The sequence below is a fragment of the Zalophus californianus genome, chromosome 5, assembly GCF_009762305.2.
Source record: "Zalophus californianus isolate mZalCal1 chromosome 5, mZalCal1.pri.v2, whole genome shotgun sequence".
Classification (NCBI taxonomy): Eukaryota; Metazoa; Chordata; class Mammalia; order Carnivora; family Otariidae; genus Zalophus; species Zalophus californianus.
In genome coordinates this window covers 48560719-48579493 of record NC_045599.1, presented here as the reverse complement: position 1 = coordinate 48579493, position 18775 = coordinate 48560719, and the positions used below count along the sequence as shown (strand labels likewise).

Sequence of the window (18775 nt, the reverse complement as noted above, 5' to 3'; positions counted from 1 at the left end):
AAGCTGACTCCTCGCTGAGTAGGGAGCCTGACACGGGGCTCGATCCCAGGACCTGAGATCATGACCTGAGCTGAAATCAAGAGTCGGATGCTTAACTGACTGAGGCACCCAAGCGCTCCATGAGTGTTATGAACTCTGAACATCTGAACATTTCATCTTAATGGAATAGACAATGTATATTTTTTTATGCGGTTTACTTGTTGCTATCTTTTCAGTTAAGACATTTTCTCTTCTCACCAGAAAGAAAGGAGGGAATATTGCAGAATTCATCAATGAACTATGTCAAAAAATTCACCTTGCAATAGTTTAAAATGAGATTGGGCCAAATTTATAAAGGGTTTATAATTCATTAATTGATAAAATCATTTTCCTACACATATCTCTGATAGTTTTAAGTTTATAATTTATGAAAGTAAAACATAGCTCCTGCTTTTTCTCAGCTATAAGCTGTACTTATGTACAAAATTACAGCAAAGAGACATTTTTTGCCTGGGGAGGTCATGTGTGTGTCTTCCTAGTTTGTCAAAGGAAAAAGACACACATGATTACTGTCTGGATTAGGAGTAGTCACTAGCAGTAACCATGAACTCCGTACAGTAACATCATTCACCTAAGTGGAGCTGTCTCTGGTAGAGGTGGGGCAACTTTCACTTCATTCCTCCTACTTTTAGCCCTCAAAAACTGAAATGCATGTGGTGATATTCATAGATACTGATGATGTCGGATCAATCCATGATAATAGAAAGCAAAGAGGAGTGGAAAACTTGGCAGCGATAGTTTTGGTTTTCACATGAATCATCAGATACCAGGTAGATTTCTGAACTCTGTTTTTAAATAAGAAGGAATATATAGACTCCTAGATAATAAGACTTTGTTCTGAAATCCTCAGGATATGTGATTGGCATTTAAGTGGAGTTCAGATCATGGACAAACTTGAACATCATTTACAGAATGATTAAGTGGGCATTTATTCATTAAATAAGTAGTGATTGAGCATGTTCAGTTTTTGTTTGTCGAGTGAACAGGTGAATAACAAGACCTTATATCTAGGTGTTATTGTTGAGTTTTGCTGTGTGAATATGTACTACTTTATATGAAAGCTTTAGGAGTAGAGGGAAATGCAATCCAGGAGCTTAAAACCAAAGGGAGCTAATTCACAGAGAAAAAGTCGAACAAGAACATCGGAAAGGATAAAGACGAAAGGTAGCATGTAATGAAAAATGGAATATTAGCTGGCTACCCTCTAGCTTAGTATTTTTCTTTAATGATTGTTATGAACTCTGAACATCTACCTTCTTTGTTACGGATCACATCATTTTACTTGGGAAACATGGCAAATGTCAAATGGCTTTTCAGATTGTGTTAATAAAATTAAGTTTTTACGGTTAAAGTTACGTGCTTAGAAAAGTAGCAGGTAGGATGCTTTAAAAAGTATTAATTTAAATGCATATTAATTTAGGCAGGGCTGATTAAGAACACAGAAGTTTCTTTGGAAACCCTTTATAATGAAAATATATAGTATAAAAATACGAGAGTTTAAAAAAGAGAACATTTTAAGCCAGCTTCTTAAGCCATTTATATATTGACATGTTGATTATAAATTTTCAGTCTTTAAAACAGAACTCAACTAGCTGTGAGGGCTCTTAGGGTTTCCCCCAATTATCTTGAATTGATGAGGTTTATGGTAATTTATCATTTTTATAGCCGTAGAATTTGCCACTCTACTTACCTCAAGGTTTTTGTGTTTCACTTTTTTCCCCCTAGCAACCTACTTACCATTTTCTATCACACCCTCATTTCAGCATCTAACTTGGTTTTATTTTACTGACAAATAACTTCCATAGGGGGCAGGCTTCCAAATGGGAGCAGGGGTGTGCTGATGAAAACATTTAGTTTTGGTTGTTGTTCTTTAATTAGATAGTCAGGTTTTGCATTGAAGTGAAAAAGATCTTTATTAAGTCATTCAGATGTACTGAAAAAGATTTAATGACCAAAAGGTACAAGGCGGTACAAATAGAAAGTGATCAAGATGATTAGTTCTCACATTTTACCACCTAGTAGATTTAACCTAGGGAACTTTTGAGAATCCCTATTGCTATACCAATTAAATCAGAACGTTTAGGAATAGGACCTAGGTATGAGTATTTTTTTTTTAAGATTTTATTTATTTATTTGAGAGAGAGAATAAACCAGGGGAGGGGCAGAGAAGTAGGCTCCCTACTGAGCAGGGAGCCCAATGTGGGGACTCGATCCCAGGACCTTGGGATCATAACCTGATCCAAAGGCAGACACTTAACCTACTGAGCCACTCAGGCGCCCTGGGTATGAGTATTTTTAAACAGCCCCCAAGTGATTCTACTCTGCAGCTGAGTTTGAAAACCAGTGACCTGTATCTGGGGTTGCAAAGGGTTCTTGGGTTTGTTTTGTTTTTTAACATGTGACAGATGGTATATGTGGCCCAAAAGCCTAAAATATTTACTATATAATCGTTGAGAGAAAAAGTTATTTGGCCCATGATACAGATTATCGTGTTTTCTCAAACAAATGCATAGGATCACATGAGAACTTGTTAGAAATGCAGGATTTCAGGCCCTGTCTCAAACCTGCATATTAACAGGATCCCTAGGTGATTCACATGGACAGTAAAGTGGGAAGAGCACCAATACACATCGTGTTGATATTAAATATTAAGCTCCCTGATAATTTCCTTTACTGAGACAGGTAATCAAGATCGATTACAGTTGAGACAGCTTTTGATTTTATACTCCTTTTACCAAGGATTATCTTCATACTTGTTAACCTCCGCACAGTGATTTCCTAGAGTGATAGATTCAGGCTGTTGCACTGAGAATCTTAGTCCTCTTGCCTTGAATCTGGACTGGCCTTAGTGACTTTCTTGATCAATGGAAAGCCCCAGAAATATCATCCCTGGACTTCTGGTGATCAGCTGGTGATGAGCAGCTGTGCGGTTTCTGCCTGGCTTTCGCGAAAGTGCCCTGTGGGAGTTCTGAGCTACTGTGTAAGGTGTCTGACCGCTCTGAGCCTGCCAGGCTAGAGAGCCAAGTGTAGGGGCTCCATTTGACCATTTTATCTGAGCCCACCTTTTGGTCATCCCCCCCTAAGACTCCAGCCATGAGCAGAGCTGTTTTGGACCCTCCAGAACAGTTTCCTGCCAGCAGAATGTCACCAGCTAACCTCTGTTGATGCCACGTGCAACAGAAGAATCATGCGGCTGAGCCCTGTCTGAATCCCTGATCCACAAAATTGTGACAAATAATAAAATGATTGTTTTCTTAAGCCATTACATTTGGGATAGTTTGTTACCCAGCAGTAGATAACCAGACCACCTATGTAGGATGTTTAAACACTTTTACAATTCCGGAGAAGAATTATTACAAGTTATGCAATAAACTTTTGAGTTTGTCCTCATTTTAAGATTGGTCATTTTATATAAATAGCCCAGAGATAAAATTTAGTGGAAGGGTAGTTAGTTGAGCATACTCTTTGTGATGGCTTTGTGGTAGGTCACTTTGGCTAGACTAAACTACATTACCCAGAATTTTCTTTCCAGTATGTTTCTGGATAAAGAATAAGAGTTATTCTTTCATAGGAGTTGGAAGACGGAAGGGAAATAGCAGCTGTTTGTGACATATACACACTTACTCCTCATTATTCAGTAAAACATTAAATGTTTCTGTAAAGAGATTTAGCAGATATAAAGTCCCTAATGAGTCACTAGGGAAATTACAGGGGTGGGCCTGACTCAATCAGTTGAAAGGTCTTAAAAGAGGGTGTAGACCTTCCCTGGACAAAGAAATAAAAGCTACGTGTAGACAACAGCTTCGACCGGTGTCTTTGCAATTCCAGCCTTCTTGTGATCTTCCGTTTATGGCTGCCTGCACTATGGACTAGATTTGCTTGACTGGATCCCGAAAGTGTAGAGGCCATTTCAGTTCCTTGCTATGCATATGTGTATAGATCACACCCACACCCACACACCCACCCACACACACACACGTCTGTATTAGATGTGTAGACACATATGTAGCTGCGTCTGCAGGAACGGGGAGATTCCTCCTGCTGGTTTTGCCTGTCGGGTTGGTGCTGACACAGACTTTGGTACCAGCAGTGCTTCCAGGAGAACAGAGCTTAAGGATGAGTCCTAGGAATAGGTTCTGATTTTCTGGAATTGTTTCTTGAATCTGGTCATAGTTAAAGGCACCAGTGGGCCTCTTTCCAGGGGCGAAAAAGGACATTGATTGTTCATGATGTGGCTCAAGAGCTGCTCAAAGTCTCACTTTTGGATGACGGTCACTAAGTACCAATGGAAGGTGGGGCCCAGGGTGCCTACATATGAGCTACTTGAGAACATTTCTGTCAAAATAAGGTGTATGATGGATGCCCAGGAGGAAGTGGGCAATGAAAAATATGAGCTGAAAACGTCTGTCTCTACCCTCAAAGAAATGCTTTTCTGCGGTTGTACCGCTGTATTCGGTGCAGCCACAGCTGTAGGGTTTCTGAGAACTAAAGTCAGAATGTCCTCCTGGACGCGGCTCTTTTACAATGCAATCTCTTTTCAATTTAGGTTTCTGACTGTGAAGGAATAGCTTCCTAAAACTAAAGTGAGAATTTATCGGCAGATTCTGACAAAGCTGAGGATCTAAACCTCCCAAATAAAACTGAATCATCTTTGCCAGTAGAAGTAGCCCTGTTGCCTCTACCTGGAGAAGTGTAGTGGCTCATTTTGTGTGTCAGCTTGACTGGGCTGTGGGCTTCTTGGATATCGATCAAACATTATTCTAGGTATTTCTGTGAGGGTGTTATTGGGTGAGATTAAGATTTAAATTAGTAGAATGAGTAAAGCAGATTGCCCTTCCTGATGCAGGTGGGTCTCATCCAGTCTAGTGAAGGCCTGATGAGATCAAAAGTCTGACTTTAGTCTGAGAGACTTCTCCTGCCTGAGAGCCTTCGAACTGGAACATCACCTCTTCATGTTTCCACAGCAGCCTGCTGGCCTTCAGACTTGACCTGGACATTGGCTCTTCCTGCTGCTACAGCAGCTTCTGGACTTGGGACTCAAGCTGGGACAATGGCTGTGCAGATTTAGGACTTGCCAGCCTCTGTAATCATGTAAGCCAATTCCTTATAAAAGCTATTTATATTTATCCCATTGGTCTGTTTCTCAGGAGAACTCCAAGTAATACAGGAAGGTAGCCCCTTTTTTTTACCTGAAGAACCTGGAATGGTCTTAACGGATAGTTACCTACAAGGTACTCCTGACCGTCCCCAGGACCTACAACCCAACACCTCTTTTTGTGTCTAGATCTACAACTAGATTCAAATCACAGCAACTCTCAAAAGATGAGGTGCTAGTTGTGGCTCAGGAAGAGGTGTGAAACACACCAAAAAGAACTGAATGATTTGAGAAACTTATATAGACAAAAAGCCAGAGGGTGTATGTGAGAAAGGATATTATAGGTGTGTTATCAAGGTGGAAGGGATATAAAGTTAGACCAAGCTCACTTTGTTGACATAGGCTCACTCATCAGGGATTCTGGGCTCAGTGTTTGAGTTGAAGGAGTTTAGGAAGGGCTCTAAGTGGTTGGTCAGTTGGTCAGCTGGCTTGACCCGAAGTGTGACCTATATTAAATGAAGTCAGAATGCCTTATTATATTGTAGAGGAAGGTATCCAAAGGCTAAGGAGATTGTAATGTTACAGTATATATATTCTGTAAGACTTGCTTTCCAACCATGGAAGGACACACCTTTCACACCGGCTGTGAAAAAAAAAAATTGTGGGGGAGCCTCAGCCTCTTCGAAAAACTCTGTGGTCTCTCTTCTAGGGTAGGTCAGAAATTAGAGAGGAAACCACTTCCACGGGACTAGGATCACTAAACACAGTGGTGGTAATGGGATTCTGGGATGTCAGGGCCCACTGGTGGCACTTAATTGCCAAAGGTGGAGTCGGCATGGTTAACATAATGAACAGTGGAGTCAAAATGGTAATCAGGTTAGTCTGACTTAAAAGAGCTTTAGGGGGTTGGCCAGTTATCATGATGTTATCATGATGTTTCCAGGACAGAAATATCTGGAACAGAACAAAGAACAGAAATGTCTATTAAATTCTTACTTGGTCTGTATAAGCAGAGGAGTTCTAAGTCACTGAACAGAGGTTTGACTTAAATTACCAAAACACAGAGTCAGTGCCTTCTATAAATCCCAGGTTTGAGCTGGTTACAGACCCAGGCCCCCCACACCCGCTCCACTGCCAAAAATATATATAGTGTGAGTCTGTCCCCCAGTCTTCCCCTAAAGGGACCCATAGCCCTTTACCAGGTTGACTGTACACACTGGAGAAAGAGAATTCTGGGGAATGTAATTTAGCCTAGCCACATTGACACCCCTCAAAGCCATCACAGCTTACCCCTTGTCACCTTGGTAAACTATCTCCTTAAACCACACTGCCTGCCGTGATAAAGCTGTTTCATATACTACTGCGAACACGCTAGCTGTTTCCGGAACAGGGTACAAGGTCCTTGGGTGATGTTCCCCTACTCCTTTGTAATTTAAATACTGAGAGTAGTTATTGTCAGTATGTCTTGTGATATAAAGTTAGGTATTATGAACGTATGCTAGATGAATATATATAAGGCAAAGATAAAAATATTTGGTGATATTTATATAAACAATCGCATACCACAGCCGATGAATCAGTATAGACTTTTACCTTCTTACAGGAAAAATGAATAGCCTAGTGCACTGCTTGAACTTCGGCACACTGGGAGGATTTCCCCTTACCATTGTCTTTCGGGGAGGACCAGAGTAAGGCTATGGAGTTTTTTTTTTTTTTTTTATGTTCATCACCATGCATTACATCATTGGTTTTTGATGTAGTGTTCCATGATTCATTGTTTGCATATAACACCCAGTGCTCCATGCAGTACGTGCCCTCTTTAATACCCATCACCAGGCTAACCCATCCCCCCACCCCCTCCCCTCTAAAGCCCTCAGTTTGTTTCTCAGAGTCCGTAGTCTCTCATGGTTCATCTCCCCCTCCGATTCCCCCCCTTCATCCTTCCCCTCCTGCTATCGTCTTTTTTTTTTTTATTAACATATAATGTATTATTTGTTTCAGAGGTACAGGTCTGTGACTCAACAGTCTTGCACAATTCACAGCACTCCCCATAGCACATACCCTCCCCAATGTCTATCACCCAGCCACCCCATGCCTCCCACCCCCCACCACTCCAGCAACCCTGTTTGTTTCCTAAGAATTCCTCATATCAGTGAGATCATATGATACATGTCTTTCTCTGATTGACTTATTTCACTCAGCATAACACCCTCTAGTTCCATTCTGTAGAGTTTTAAGCTGTCCACCTTTGGACGGTACCTGCAAATCACACAGACCCCTTTGTCCAACAGGCCTGAGTCTTTTCCTCAGTCAGCTGGGCTTAGACAGGAAGACATAGTTATGAGCTGAGAGGGTGAAGATAATGTAGCAGGAATAGCGACTGTGGACACTTGGGCTACTTCCTCATGCAAGTGACTCGGGCCCTCAGGGTTTCCTCAAGCCTGATTTTATATACACCACTTTCATTTGATGATGAACTGCTGCTGTGCACACCTAACATTATGGCTTGGTAATGGATCAGACACCCAGTTGGTAAAGGGTAGTTCAGATATTATGGCAACTTCGTGGCCCACGGTCACATGTTCAGTCTCTAATAAGGCCCAAAAGCTGTCTCTCAAAAGGAGAATAGTTATCCCCAGAGGATGGAGGGGCTTCGGTCCAAAATTGTAAGGGTCTGTTCTGTGATCTACCTATGGAAGCTTGCCAGAAGCTTCAAACAGCAGTCCCATCTACCTCTGACCGTTCAAACGCCTTTGGAGGTGCTAGCTAGATCATATGGCTCAAATGAAACAGCAGTTTGCATGGTAGTGTGGACCTGTTGAAGAACCTTCTCTTATTCTAGTACCACTCAGTACTGGAAGGGATATCTTGACATGCTACAAACACTGGGCCCCTAAAAATTTCACTGAGGAAGGATGCCTCTGAATTGTTTTGTTACTGGTAAAGTCCCTCAATTAGGAATTGGACTTCTTAGACTTAGTGCAAAGAATACAGCCTCAAGAAGTAGGCATGTCTAGGTTTGACTTTTGGCTGTACCACTTTGGTAGCTAGGTGACTTTAGAAAAGTCACCTAACTACCTAACCTCTTTTAGCTCGAATTTTCTTGTCTATAAAATGGATGTAGTAACAGAAGTCTTCTAGGGTTGGTGTGAGAAATACGATACTATAAACAAACATAATACTGTATATAAAACCCCTTGATAGTGTCTGGTACGCATTTATCATTGAACAGATGTTAGTTGCTCCTTCTGCTCTGCAGAATCACCCATACAAACGGTTGGGTAATGGGTGATTTTCAGTCTACAGCTGACTCTGCCATCAGTTAGACCTAGTTGGCTGTAGAGCTTTTTACTGTGTCAACTTGGCTAAGCTGCAACTATGTTGCCCAGAGTCCTTCTGTATGGTTCCATTGTAGTGGTGGTGTACTATGCCTCTTAAGCTAAACTCAGGATACTTCCCCCAGAATTCCTTTCCTATATGGTGTCAGGTATAGTTGGCCAAAAGAGAGATTTTCAAGAGATTTGAAAAGCAGAAGCACGACCTGCCATTATACTCTGAAGGTCTTTGAGGTCTGAGGCAATGAGAGGCTGATGGAGAGCGGCCAGCAGGTTGCAGTTTGTGCTTGTCTTCTCCTGAGCTGCATTCAGCTGGTCTTCACTGCTGGTTCTCTGACCAGGAGGCCCCCGGCTCACCACCTGTCCTTCAGCCATGGGTTAGCAGAAATCACTGCATGGAGTCAGTGCTCTACGGAGCCCAGATCCTCTTTGTGGCCCCACTTTCAGGGCTGGATTGGCTGAGCTACCCCCCTTTCCTGAAACTTGCCTTTTCCAATGTTTCAGGAAGATTTTTCTCTGATTTTTCACATCTCCTTTTTTAGGCCTTTACTTTCCCAGCTCTTCCCACAATTGTGTAAGGTCTCATTCCTAAATAAGGCCCTTATTCCATAACGCAATGTACATCTTGAGTTTTCTTCCCTGACTGGAAGCCTCTGCTGTCTAGTACAGCGGCCGGCCGTTAGGCACACATGCCTACTGAGCACTTGACATGCAGCTAGTCTGAATTGAGACATGCCGTGCAGAATAAATACTGGATTTTGAAAACGTAATACAGAAAACACAGGAAGTATCTCATTATTCTAAAACTAATTTTATATTAATTCTATGTTAAAATGACATGTTGAATGTAATTAGGTTAAGCATGTTATGAAAATGGGTTTCTTTTCACTTTTACATGTGGCTGTTAGAATACTTAAAATTACATACGTAGGTCACATTATACATTTCTCTGAGAGCATGAATCTAAGTCTTTTTATTATATAGAGATGCTTTGTATGTGCTGGTGGCTACAAGGAGGGTTTTTCCTTTCTTTATCCACCACCTTATTACATCTGGGGTAGGCATTGCTGTTGAATGAAATAAACACCTTCCAGGTGTCTAGAGCTAGACAGAAGGATACTCATGCTCTGGTGGTGGTTAGGTAGAGTTGAAAAGTTGTGTGAGTGCTTTGTCTCTAATACATTATATAGGCTTATATGAAATTTTGTGGATTAATGTGGGAATCCAAATATTACTATAATTCTTTATGATGAAACATATTCTAATTCCCAAGAAAAATAAACTTAGAAGATTTAGTGAAAACAACTTGTTCTTAGTTGAAGACTGTTACTATATTAGGAAACCAAACACGTGGAATATGTTGTAAAATATTTAGTGCCTGTAAAATATAAGCTTTGGACTGACTTCAAAATATTTAAAAATTGCCCTTATTATTATATCAAGAATAGCCTATGTAAAGAAATAGGTTATAGTTGAAAAATAAGTAGTCTATAAATCCTTTATTGTTTTTACCATGTATGTATAAAATCTTTTTGAAATAAACCTAGCAAGAGCTGTTTAAGCTTAAGGATAATTTGGTATGATAGTCTCAGGTTTATGGCCAGAGACAGATCTCAGTGATGTACTCTGAGTGAATGTTAACGATTTATTGGCTAGATTATTAAGTTTATAGTACTATTATACAAAGTCGTAACTGTAAGGAAAAGGAGGCCCCATTTTTCTCTGCCTTGGTATGGAATGGCCTGCTGCTTCTAAAAGGTACAAGTGCAAAAAATGATTCAGAGCACTATTTGAGGTACTTACTATGTTAGATGCTATAAGAAATAACACTGTAATTCAAATTTTGTAGGTAGGTACCATCAGTATCATTTTAAATGTTAAGAAAACAAATGCCAAACATGATATTTATTTTATCAAACATAAAACTTCCTGGATAACATCAAAAATAGGAAATCCTATTCCTCAACCTTCTGAATAATTTCATAAATACAGCATAAAGCATTTGCTTTAGGTTCTCAGTAAGATGCTTCTCTCGGTGTGGCCATGTGCCAGTAGCCAAGTGCTATGATGCAACTAAATCTTTGGTTCAAACAAAGTGGGACCCATGAAAGAAGAGAAGCAACTCTTCATTCTGTTGGCGAGAACACTTGACTTATAATTCACTTTTGCCTAATGGCCCACTTAATGACTCAATTTTTTGCTATACTATGGCTGTCAGCTTAAGGGACTGTAAGATTTAGTTGGAGGTAATTAAGAACTCTACTTATGCATGAACAATAATAAGGCACTTGTACCTCATTAATATCTTTAAAAATAAGACCTTTCCTCTGGCCTTTTTGAAAGTAAGATTTTGAAGAAGAGGAAGGAAAAGAGGAACACATTTACTGAGTCTTGCTTTCACCAGCATTCTCTCTTAATCCACAATACTATTTTTTCCTTTTCCTTTTTCCAAATGAAGAAACAAGAGTAGAGAGGTTAAATAACTTGGCTATTCCTAAATAATTGGTAAATACTGTTTTGTCTTTGCGTAAACTGTTTCTCAAAGAACTTTTAGATCTGTTTCTTCGTTTTCTTGTGAACTGAATTTTATCCCAGAGGAATCCTGTGAAGGTCTGTTTTATGGTAGTTTTACAGGTGAGGAAAATGAGGAAAGAAAGGTTAAGTAAATTTTAGTCCTATAACTCAAGATGGTAAGGAGTTCTCTTGATTTTTTGCAGTTGTAATGAATAGTAAGAATTTGAGGTAAGAAGAAATTTCACAGTATATTATATATCTCCAGATGTGTTATTAGTGATAAGGATAATCTCACGTTTGTTCTCTTCAAATAGACTTTAGATAAAGATATAAAGAGCAAAGGGTGAGTATTGGGAGAAAATAGGGAAAAGAGGAGAAATAAGTTTTTTCCTTAAAAAACAGGGGAGGGGAGTTTGATTTGTGGACTTTAAATAAGCTATTTACATATTGCTGCCTCCAAGTAATTTCAGAAGTTTATTCAATAGATTCATGTAAAATTATAGCATAACTCATTATAATTCCCATATATTGGAAACTGGCATAGTACAATTCTCAAAAGCCAAAACAATTAGAAATTTATCTTTTGGGAACACTTACTGTAATGACAGGATTGCAAGATCCATTTGAGGTTTTTTTAGTTCCTTGTTTTTCTAAGCGTGGCTCATGGGCCCGCAGATCCATACCACCTGGTAGCTTATCAGCAATGCGGAAACTCAAGCCTACCCCATCCCTTCTGAAAAATATGTGTTTTAATAAAACTTAATGTGGGCATATGAAGGTTTAAGGAGTAGTGCTGAGGTTTACTTTTGATCTAGGTTGATTCTTACACTATATATACTTACCTTGAAATACTGGGATCAGAACAGACATTACCAGTAGCATCCATTTAGTTCTGCAGCACTTGTGAATCAGGGCTGTATACTTTTTTTTTTAATGACAGGTTAAAATTTTTCTAAAATGAGAAAAATTACATTGTAGCTACACTACTATGTTTTAAAAATCTACGGAATTCACAATGAGGTACCTATTAATCTTCTGTTTTAAGGCAAAATGAAAAGTAAAGGATTGTAGCTTACTATTAGTTATATCTCATACCTAAATTAGTATATATCATGGTGGTATTGATTATAGTCACTTAACTACATTTTTCTTTTCCCCTCAACAAATGGTGAGACCTGCTTCCAAAACCTGAATGACTCTGCACCCTTATCCAAATACCTGACACGGATCAATTCTTCTTCATCAGTCTCCTTCCCCCATATTTGAGGGACATCACCCGTGGACCAGAGCACTTTTCTTCTTGGGGCCAACGCGGAACCTCAGAATCCTTCTCAATAAAGGTAACCACGACAAACCAATCTAAGTTTGCAAACAGAATGGAAGCTCTTATCAAATGTAGTGTTGTGTATTATATAGTGTCCTGCAGATACTATTTTTCATTGGTATAAGCAATGAAAATTGTTATAGACAAAGTGCAAGTAGTTCATTCCTGCATTCTTGATTCAGATCATGTCTTATATTCCCAAAGCTCCTTTAGCATTATTAGTACCAAAGAGTCTTCAGTGAATATCCAGCTTCATCAGTTTTATCAGATGCCACTGACAGTATAGAGCACAGGTCTTGAAATCGGTCAGAAACGAAGATAAATCAATCACTTTTAACTTCGTGTGACTTTGGTCACATCGCTTCTCATCCTCATCTATAACGTGAGGTTAACATCATCTTATTCAAAGAGTATTGAGGAGATTAAATTAGTTAATATGTTAATGTGATGAGCTAAGTATCTAAGATAGAGCATTTCCATAAATAAACATTATCCTCACTTCCCCTTTCCTCTTAATGGTTTTGCTGGTAGACAAGGTGACACATGTAAAGCAATGAAAATATTAACCTGGTTCTTATAAGAGCAATAACCTCTCTCGCTCTGCTGTCAATAATAAAAATGCAACCTATGGGGCAGTCAGTATACTTACTACATACTCTTTGGGTGAGCCTCTCAGGCTTATAAAAATGTGAAAGAGTAAGAGAAACTGAGGACTGTGTTCTTAACAGCACTTAATTTATTGATAGGTATGTAAAGAGAAGTAGCCATAAAGGTGGTGATAACAGTCCACTAACTATCTTGGAAAGTGTTAAAATAAGAAAAATGATTCTCAATATATCTATTGCATGAAGTAACCAAAAACATGGTGATAACAGTCCAATAACTATCTTGAGAAGTGTTGAAATAAGAAAAATGATTCTCAAATGTATCTATTGCATGGTGTGAGAAATCCTGAACAAGACTGAGAATGGTAAAGTATTTGTTTTTCTGATCCTGTTACAGAAGCATGATTATAAGATAAATAAATGCACATTGCAGTAGGCACATTCCATGGCCCGAAGATACTTCTTAATGATGTTTCTCATAAGCTCTGTGTAAAAACTAAAAATGTATAAAAGTGATTCTTATTATAGGTGTTGTCTTCAATAAAAAAGGAAAACAAAGGCATCCTGGAGAAAAGCATACACTGATAGAACTTACTGAATGCACACCTGGAGAATTACTGAAAATCAGAAACTTTTCAAGAAGTCAAAGTTGAGCATGTTAAAATTTTCAGAATCTTAGGACCACTGTGCTGTATGATGGTGTCCTCTGCATTCAACTGCAGCATCTATGAAGAGTCAAAGACTGACTGTCACTGCACATTAAATCAGTGTATTCTCTTCTCTAAGGCATTCCTTAACAAATGATCCAGATAAAAACCAAGTTCTTAAAAATCTCTATCTTCATTTAGGCACAGAGAAGGCATTTAAGTGATCACTTTATTAATTGGCTTTTTTTTTTTCTGGTCATGCCTTTCCAAGTACCTTGGAAGCAAGATTCCAAGGCAGAAACGAAAGTAATGGTGGCTTTGTTGTTATCCTGAGCATTTAATACTAGAGTGGCATTAGTAATACAGCAGACTGAGAAACATTAAGTGCCTTTTTTTTTCCCATTCTTGAATTTGGTGATTCTTGAAGAACAAATTCTGGTTCTATGTTTTGTCTAATTTAGATTCCCCTAGCTTCTATTGAGTATAAAATGAACTGATTTCAGTTTGTGAATTCATTTTTTTACAATCAAGAAATAAGTTACCTGCTGAAAGAATTCAGAAATGTTAACAACTTTAGGCATTTTTTAAATGCATGTGTGAGAGTATTTAAAATTAACCTTCATAGTAATTAAGCTCTGTAGAAATAGAAATTGTTGATAGTGATAGCTTAGAAAATTAAACCTTATTAAATAGTATTAATTAGGGCACATATTGTACTCCATTAGTTTTAGAATTTTTTTTCCTTTATTGGAAAACGAGTTTTTACGTGATTGATACTGTGAAAAACACTAAACAAGAACAACATATACTTCACTCTAAAGATCATTCATGTATTTATAAATTTATTAATCATCTATTGAATGGCTACTGCGTGACAGATACCAGAAGAAAATGGTTTCTTTTCATCTCAGGTTTTATCTGGCTTCTAATAAATTGGTAGCTCTAGGAAATGCTGCGCTTCTTAATATTTGGCAGCTTTTAGCTCCATTTGCATACAATTTACATATTTTAAAGTAAAAATAGAAATTTATAATTTTCTAAACTTACTTTTAATTTTAATATGCCAAATGATGTTATTCTCAGACTAAGTTATTAAGATTCATATACCCCATTTAGAATGTTCCTCCAGACTATGCTTTCTTTTTTTTAGAGGGTATTTTGTTTTATCTATTTAAGGTGTTACCTTTATTTGTATTTTGTTTGTAGATACAGATCTACAAATTGATATCACTGAGCTACTACATTCATATTGGGAATCAAATCTGTCTCTCTGAGAATTCTGTATCGATGATACTACTAGCTTTGCTTCATGTATAATCATAACTAACATTTATTTATTTATTTATTTACTTACTTACTTATTTTTAAGTAGGCTCCATGACCAGCATGAAGCCCAGTGCAGGGCTTGAACTCACAGAGATCAAGACCACAGCTGAGATCAAGAGTCAGACACTTAACTGACTGAGCCACCCAGGTGCCCCTAAAATCAACTTTTAGATTTAGGAATGAATGAAAGCATATTTGCTAGAGATGATAAGCCAGGAATTGTTTGGGAAATGGCTGCAGTTCATTTTAAAGTTCTTAAAATACTGTCTCCCCCCATATGTGTTTTCTTAATTTTTCAGTCCTGACACGTATTACCTCCACTTTGAGCAATAAGTTAGTTATTACAAATACCAAATTTTATTTCTGTAAGGTAATACTGAGCTTTGTCAAAAACACTGTTTTGCCAAGATATTAGTTATATGTCACTAGACTACAAGCATTACTTTATCTATTTTGATACAAGAGCAAAAATTGATGTTTCTAAACTGTATTTAGTTTTCTGCTTTCTAGATTTGATAGTGTCTAATGTACGCTACTGTTTCCTTTCACAGATATAATTTTAAACACAGTAACAGTGTAAGAATAAAAATATATTATTCTATCATATTTCTTAGAACATCACATAACATCAGATAGGTGCTTTTATTCAAATACACAATCGATTGTGGATCACTACATCAAAAACTAATGATGTATAGTGACTAACATAATAAAATTAAAAAAAAATCAAATACACTTACTTATAGTAATTAGGCCTCTTTTGGACTTTTCCTAGACTGAACTCTTGAGGCCTCATCAGTCACAATTTGTTTGGATGGTGATATTTTTAGTGCCATGACAGTTGCACTTACCTTGTGTAAGAAGATGCTCACTGCGTTATCAGCTATATGATGACACAGTGTAGGAATGTTGGATTAGTAGTTCATAATCAAAACTTTCCTCATAGGTTACACAAAGACTACCTTAGGAACTGAGATATATAAGCTTACTTCTTTGTCCTTTCGTTTTCTCAATCCTGAAATTGGGATACTTGTGCTGTTTCCTATTCTGGAATAATTAAGAGTTTTTTTTTTTTAATTAAGGGAAAAACCGATTCCAAGGCTTATAGTACTGTCATAATAAATAAAAAGAAATGCCAGGTTTTCTTTGTCTATATCCATAAGCCTATTTCCAACAATTCCTTATTCCAGGTATTAAATTAATAACAAAGAAAAAAATTTAAAAGCCACTCTTTATTGCACATTTACAATATATTTGACAACCTCTGTGTTAAATCACTAAATTGGTTACATTTTGGACATGCATTGCTCTTTTAAACTACTGAAAATAAGTAAGTATTTTATTTCTTCAGGTGAGTCATCCTGCAATTTGGAAAGTATTAATATATTTCTCTGTCTATTGGGGGTCTCAGGCTTTTTGCATTTACTATTCTGTTTTTATAATAATTAAAAATGTTGCACTAATGCTATTATTAGGTCTGTATAAAGAATAGCCAGCTTTTTTAATAGGACAGGAAATAGGTAGAGATAATTGGAAACCAAAACTGAATATACCCTGTTAGATTAGTTCCCAGAAAATATAATTTATCTCTAATGCACATAATTTGCCTAAGAATAAGTGGTGATTGACTAGATATTTTTTCAGCAAAGATACTATCTACCCAGATTATCATTTCATTTTGTATTTTTACTACTTTTCAGTGGAGGGAAAACCTCAGTCTTTACAATTAAGTATAAAAGCGGTATTGTAAAATCAGAGCCCATAAATCCTAAACCAGAAGGAATTATGAAATTAATTATGAAATTAATAGTGCATTGTTGCTAAGTGCTAGACAGACTAGCTCCTGAATAAACTGTAGTTCGTTACGTGAAAAACATTAATAAATAAGTCCATTATTCTCATACTTTCTATAAACACCAATTTATATAATGCAACATTATAAAAACTTCAAAGCACATTTTAAAAAGGTTTAATTGCTATCTACATCATTTGTGATTGTTCAACTGTAGTAAGGTATGAAAATTCCTAAAACGGAAAGAAAAAATAGCAAAGAAAGCAGAAAACAATGAATCCAATGACCCAGTTCACTGAATAAATATAGATGATCACCATATCCATGTCAAACCACCATCCACGGCTATCATCCTCAAAGTGCAGATAATCCATCCTATGTGCACCATGTGGGAATTGCCTTCTTGTAACTGGAGCTGCACGTCTGTGGAAACCTACAAGATGCATGAACACATTATTTTGAAGCTCACGGAATTCAGTTACGTGCTCCGAAAGGAAGCTGCATTATGAACACTGGTACCATGAATAAGAGTGTATCTTGATTTCACAGAGTGATATGTTGTATTCCTGACAGTTTTTTTTTTTTTCAATGATAACCAACTCTCAGAAGTCTCTCTTAGTTATGGTTTTAAGGGCAGGGTCAGTAAAATTAGCAAAGAGTATGGGGTGTGGAGTCAGGAGACTCCTTGTTCTGTCTGTCACCTTCTTGGGCAGGTCTCTGATTGCTTATCTGTACCATCTAATTACTTAATCACAATTGATCCTCACAAATTTTTAAATTATTTCCACAGGAGAGCAATTTCTAAATTTGAACTTCATTCAGGTTGTATTGTTGCAACTGCTCTTTGTAACTTGTGATCACCAACTTAACCTTGTATCTCATACCTCGAGAATTTCATTGGTATTTGAACAAAATTCTATGAGAAAAATATCTCTTGTTTTAGCACTGAATAAACTGGACAAAAGGTACAAAGTTGAAGAAATTTAGCTTTAATTTTTATAAATTTTAAAGCATGGGCTTACTTAAGGAGATGGGTACGTAAAAAGCAAATCTCAAAATCTCCAATCTCAACTGTAGCAACAACCTTGAAGAAAACACATTGCGTATGTGAAGGTGGAATGTTAGGGGTAAGTTGAGATGCTACCAGGTACTTCTGCAATGGACATAATTCTACTCCCAGTCTGATGATGATTCAGGCCTCTCTAGTTTTCACATACAGAAATAGTTTGTTCTCTGTTATATTCCATCACATTGTGTTTAGACTGGCTCTAGCTGGTTTTTCATGCTCTTGACTACTCTTTGCTGGGGATGTCAAGAGAGGCATGAGCTCTAAAACGAAAGCACTGCTTAAGAACATAGGAGAAGGAGAAGACCATTCCAAGAACATGGGAGTACATAAATAAAATAGAACCTGGAAGGGCCAATTTATATTTCACTACAAGGTGTTTCTTTGTAAGAACCCTTCTTCATATGGTCAAAGTCACATCAGTGGTTGAAAGGAAATGAAAAATGCAACCAGTCAGTCATTTTACTGGACTCCAAGTTTCAGAAAATTATAAAACCAACCAACCAACCAACCAGCCATCAAACAAACAAACAAAAATACAAACAGACCAAAAATCCCCTAGTGTATCCTTTTGCCACTCAGGGCTCTGAAACTCAGCTAGTGTACTACAGAAGACAACTGGACCCGATCATAAGTGTTTGGTAAAGGGACTAGTTATACCTGGAATTAATGCAGTCAGTTAGTATTTAATAATGGTAGGTGTGAGTTTGGTGGTGTGTAAGAGTGTGTACTTGTCAGTGCTTACATTGTGGTACCAGAAAAACCAGAAAAACCACTGGCCTCGGCTGAAGGAAACGTCATCTGTATGGATAAAGGGAACATCTAGTGGAAACACCAGCATAGGATCCCTCCCAGGCAGTTGGTGGCTCTTTGATCTCAGTTTTTAGCTGAGGTTGAGCGCTACCTTATAGCACAAGGAAACCCATGTGCAGGGGGGACTCTACAAAGGGTGCAACAGACCTTTCCTGGGGTGGAGTCCTAAATGCAGAGCATTTCAGGAAACCATAAAACCACCAAGACGGTCCAAGTGCT

At 37.8% G+C, this 18775-nt stretch overlaps 1 protein-coding gene and 1 long non-coding RNA gene across 8 annotated transcripts in view; one reads left to right on the top strand and one right to left on the bottom strand.

The window, feature by feature from the left end:
- Positions 1 to 18775, top strand: part of LOC113928966 — a 59047-nt gene that overhangs the window by 28038 nt on the left and 12234 nt on the right. For both annotated transcript variants that reach the window (XR_003522042.1, XR_003522040.1), the window contains exons 2-3: positions 5004 to 5130; positions 12230 to 12323. This is a non-coding gene — a long non-coding RNA (uncharacterized LOC113928966). The remainder of the gene's footprint in view (positions 1 to 5003; positions 5131 to 12229; positions 12324 to 18775) is intronic.
- The window catches only part of RNF180 (ring finger protein 180), a 192937-nt gene continuing 190277 nt past the window's right edge, over positions 16116 to 18775 (bottom strand). For all 6 annotated transcript variants that reach the window (XM_027605364.2, XM_027605363.2, XM_027605362.2 and 3 more), the window contains one exon: positions 16116 to 17110. In XM_027605364.2, the coding sequence (XP_027461165.1) occupies positions 16911 to 17110 (200 nt within the window). In that variant the 3' untranslated portion in view covers positions 16116 to 16910. The remainder of the gene's footprint in view (positions 17111 to 18775) is intronic.